The sequence below is a fragment of the Hipposideros armiger genome, unplaced genomic scaffold (genome assembly GCF_001890085.2).
Source record: "Hipposideros armiger isolate ML-2016 unplaced genomic scaffold, ASM189008v1 scaffold_369, whole genome shotgun sequence".
Classification (NCBI taxonomy): Eukaryota; Metazoa; Chordata; class Mammalia; order Chiroptera; family Hipposideridae; genus Hipposideros; species Hipposideros armiger.
The window spans coordinates 387,334-392,485 of NW_017731719.1; the positions used below are offsets into that span (position 1 = coordinate 387,334).

Below are 5,152 nucleotides of genomic sequence, written 5' to 3' on the forward strand. Positions count from 1 at the left end.
CAAAAAAAAGTGGGGGGCAGGGGGAGGGAATGAGGGAAGAAGGGATTGAATTTCCTTTGCCTCAGTCACTGACCGGCAGCACTGATTTTCTGCCATTTGTACACAGGGCTCCCTAGGGTAGGGTCTCTGAGTCCTACATGAAATATGATGTCTAGCAGAGTACCCAGGAGGAGCGCAACCAAAACGAGCCATAATATCTCCCTATCCCGCTGTCACTGCTTCACTCTGCTTTTCTTACTTCCTTTCTCCGACCTCCTGCTAATTCAATCTGTTATCAAGTCCTCTCAACATCACCCCTGCCATATTTCTATATCTACCTCCTCATTTTTGTACTTACATCCCCATTTTTTATATTGCCATGAGCAACTTTCAGTCCCTTGTTACCTTAGACCAGGTAATTGCTTACAATTACAGTCTTCCAATGTGTTTCCTGGTCTTCAAGCCATTTCCCTTTATGTAATCCTCATAATCAGTGCCAGCTTAATCTTTTCAGCACACATCTCTAATTAAGTCTCTTCCCTTTGAAAAACCACTGGGCACTTTCCACCTAAGCCAACTTAATAGTTTCCTCTCTCTGATAGCCAACCTTTTGTCCTATTCCTCCTCCTACACCCTACAGCACTTTTTCTAATACATATGCATCTACTTGATTTCTTATGCTGAATAATGGTTCTTTTTACACTCTCTCCACCTGCAGAAATCACAGTAGGTTAATCACAAGTTTCTTCGTGAAATCTTAACCACCCCTGATTTGATGGACTGTCTTCCGATTCCTATTACCTGCAGCTCTTATGGAACTTATCCCTCATCTCCACAACATAAGTGTATCTATACTCATCTTGACCATCTACTCATCTAGAATGTACTTGACTGTACAGAGTTCTACTCATCTCTTCTCCCCTTAAAGTCTTGCCCTTAGGGAAGTACCCAGAACTGGCTTTCCCATTAACCGGCTACACAGCTTTCATCTTCATCTTCTTCTCGACAGATGGATCTACTCCATCTCTTACCCAAAGCTTTGGATTTTAGCTTCTTTTTTACCCCAAGTCAGTACTAAACCTACCATGCCCATTGTGAACATGCTTGTGGGTTTTTCCTTTCCTGGGGGTTGACTGGCACGAAGATGAAGCATTGTTGGTAGCTGTTTTGACATCTTCTGTCTCATCATCTTCCTCCTCGCCGTCCTCCTCATCCTGAGAGCTTCCGAAATATACCATGCTGTTGGGCAGCGCAGGAGAACCTGGGAGGTTTGAGAAAGAGGGCTCATAAACATAGGCCTGAGGCTTACCCCTCCCAGAAGGAGCACTACAGAGAGAGGCATTTATTTAGTCATGAACCTAAATCCTCGTGACTGAGCAGACAAAACAAAGCTATTCATCTCTACTGCTATTTTTTAATTTATTTCTAAAATGTCCCTCAGGAAAAATAAGTCCATCTGTGTCCTTTTAACAGATTTCAAGCAAAACTCCCCCCAGTAGGGAAATGATGCCATCCATCCACCAAACATACCAAATCAAAAAATTTTTAATTTCATCTGAATAGTTATTCGGGGGGATGAACCCCACTAAACTCCAAAATTGCATTGAGAAAAAAAAAATCAATACAATAAAAACATCTAACCACAGTGTTGAGGACAAAACTATTCTGGGTTATGCCTTTAACTTAACAAGCTTAAAAAAATATGAGTTTAAGCAAACAAATTTAAGAATGAAAGAAAAAACGATCAGAGACAAGCAAGTGGTAAAAACAGAACATAACATTTCTCTACATAAGGTAACTGTCTTATATTCAAATGGGGTGAATGACAGACATGGACTCCCAAAAATCATAACACACTTAGAAGCTATTTCGATATTATGATCATGTTAATAAGCAATGGAAAATTAAAATAAATTCCCACACAGCACTAAAAGTACTAGATTTAAAAAAAAAAACACAAACCCTCATCATAAAAAACTCACATCCTTCATTCCTTTTATACCTTAATCTCCTCATCCTCAAAGGTTTCCATTTCTGGACCTAAGACAGCAGTTAACACCAGAAAATAAGCCCAATGTTATAAAGAAGCACAACACGGTTCTTCCTTATCAGATAATGACAATTCAGAAGGAGATCAGTCAACTCCTTGGTGTCTAGGACCAGGGGCTACTAAAGTCCAAAGAAAATCCCCAAAATTAATTTCCAGCAACAACTTCAATCTTCTTCCTCATTATTTTTGGGAGAGCTACTACCAAGAAGCAGAAGAAGTGGTAGATGTAGAATTCATTTCTTCTCTCCCCTACTTTCCTATTCATGAGCTAGCTAGCAATCTTGTAACATCAATAAAGATACAACTAACCAAGTTGCTTTCCTTCCCAAATGGAGATCTCACACTGTAAATGCAATGGTTAGGACCATTCCTGTCCAAATTCAGAGCCATATGTCCTAACCCAGAGGTGGGAATGAATGAGCTGCAATGAGGGCAGCAGAAGCGGCAAACCAAACGCCCATCTTGCAGAAATGTGAAGACAAAACAGACACTTCCAGCCCCCGTGCCTTTTTTTTTGCAATCATGACCTCCCAATGTTCAAAAGCCCCATAAGTTATGTGGGCCTCCCCAATTGGTGGAAATGAAACTCCAAAGGGATGTATGTGGCAAAAAAAGACCCTCGGTACAGTCTGTAACGGAATGGGTACAGTCTGACAGAGGCCACCCCCCCTGTCTTAAGGCTTCCTTTCCCCCCTTCCCCTTGGATCATTTCCAACTGGAAGCAGGTTTTCAACAGAAGGTTCTTAAACCTGACAGACTTGGGAGAAAATCATTTAATCAAGTAAGAGCTAGAGATGAAGTGAAATAAAAAGGAAATACCTAGCCATAGTGCCACTGGAACATAGGTTTACTCTGTTCTAAGTGGTTTTACAATTATTGCATGACTGACTATGACCAGGAAAAGCAGATCAGAGTTTTTCAGTCAGGACTCACCAATCACAGGTAATAAACCAATAATACTGTTGGACCCTTCATTCCTAAATCTAACTTTATAAAGTACTTAAGAAAAGGCATAAGAAACTTTACTTCAGCACTCAAAAGTGGTTTTGAGCGGGGGGGTGGGGTGGGGGGGTGTAACCATAGGCTGCAACTCATCCTAGCATGTAACATGACATAAGGTGATATGTTACATGCGGTCATACAGACACAGCAGGGAACCTTCAACACTTGGGAAGTTACTCAGCAGTTAACTTTCCCTCTTCAGTAAAATGAGAGGGAATAGCTGAAATAGTCTCTTCAAGTTCCTTCCAGATCAAACTATCCATGTCTAATTTCTTCTACAGAGCCTTCCTATACTCTATCTACCCTGGACACACTGAGCAGCGGCTGAAATCAGACAGTTGGATTAGTATCGCAGAGAGCAGGTTGTGTGTAGGCCCTGGAATAACCTCCGTAGCTGCCTCTGCCGCCTGTGGGAGGGTTACGAGGGTTACCCCTCCGGCTTCCCTCTTTCTCCCCTCCGAAGAAAACGCAATGAACTCCGCCACTGAGGCCACCATGTGGGAGTAATGTGAAAAGAGGGCGAAGATGCATAAAAACAGTCTATGTTTCAAACACAATCGGGTGAAATCCATGTGGAACCCATAAGAACAAGGAAAGAACTTCCACTTACAGAAACTGTTGAGGATATTTTAAAATCTCAAACACTGGACAAGCAGCATGAAGCAAGAATCACATTCCTTATAGTCAAGATTTAGAACGAATGGGGAGAACATTAAGTTTATGTTCCAAAGAAGTAAAATGGAGAAAATGCCTAGAAGCTCAGATCAGCATCCGAGTTCTGTTAATGTCCTAAAGAAAGTGTACAGGGTCATTTCTTTAAAAAAAAAAAGCAGAAAATAATTAATCTTATGACTGGATTTGTTTTACGGCTTCCCAGTAAATATAAATAAAGTGATGTGACCAGCTAGCTATTCTGAAACAAAGTCAGAGGCTAATGTAAGAAAAATTTAAAATAGGGGACAGAAGACGAGCAAAGAATGGGGGGAGGGGCAGGGAGTGCTCTGGGGGACTCACTCAAACGGAAACTTACAAGAAGACTACAAAGTCCTTCTGATGGAACTAGCTCTGCAGTCAGAAAGGACATGATTTCTTCTAAATATGGGGACAGAGGGGACAAAAGCAGATTGCTGCCAGTGAAAGGTGATTTGGGTTCTATTCAGGTGACTGACATGTTGGTCTGGACCTAAAGGTAAAGCACCAACAAAGAAGAAAAGGTAGTGAAGGTTCTTAAAGCAGATGAGGAACAGAGTCCGGTACGATAAAGGGAAGGGAAACTCCTGGGAGAAGGGGTAGTGGAGGAAAAAGGTGATTGCTCAGTAATGATGAACTTCAGGTGGGTAGAGCGGTGAATTACTAACAGAGGCAAGAAGACGCCCTTGGTTCAAATATTAGGTTTGCACCAAACCTCCCCTCTGGCAGGTGTCACTCATCATGAACAACACTGTCCCCCTGGGTCTGGTCTTACTGGCCTTGTAGCCTTCATTCAAGAAGCCACTGCCAATCCATAATCCGCGTCCACCTGGAGTGGCCTCATGAACTACTAGCTTCTCCCCAGAAGGAACAGGCCTCCAGGACTTTACTGGGTACCCTCATACCTGTACATCTTGTTAACCTTATAGTCAAACTGAAGCAAATAGAAGAGCTGAAATCCTACAGAATAACGCTCGGGATTCCAAAGCTCTGTCACCACGTAGTTATTGTAAACCCCTCTAAGACAGCCCCCCAGTCCCACCCACCCCTACCCTGCCCCAGCATGTACATTTGCAAAGTAACGGAGAGGCCAAGCTAGCAGACCAGGCCAGGAAAAACCACAGAGCACTGCAAAAGCAGCTTTTTCCTTTCTCGCTGAGACAAAACCAGTAAGAGTGTCTATTTCATAATCAAGGCTATAGAGAAACATTGACTGTTATATGCGAATACCTAGAAAGAATATAACAACCTCAAATGTATAAAAGAAAACAAAAAGTGTCTGAGAAGCCAAAACTAGTTACAACACTCAAATGGAGCACATTTATTTCTTCTTAGCTTAGAGAAAAGCTTGGTCATCTAATGTATAAATAAGTTTAGAGGAGGAATCTCTCTCTCTCTCTCTCTCTCTCTCTCTCTCTCTCTCTCTCTCTC

At 42.0% G+C, this 5,152-nt stretch overlaps 1 protein-coding gene across 3 annotated transcripts in view; it reads right to left on the reverse strand.

Moving 5' to 3' along the window:
• JARID2 (jumonji and AT-rich interaction domain containing 2) overlaps positions 1-5,152 on the reverse strand; it is a 270,564-nt gene that overhangs the window by 51,771 nt on the left and 213,641 nt on the right. For all 3 annotated transcript variants that reach the window (XM_019662178.1, XM_019662180.1, XM_019662179.1), the window contains one exon: positions 1,064-1,240. In XM_019662178.1, coding sequence (XP_019517723.1) covers positions 1,064-1,240 — 177 coding nt within the window. The remainder of the gene's footprint in view (positions 1-1,063; positions 1,241-5,152) is intronic.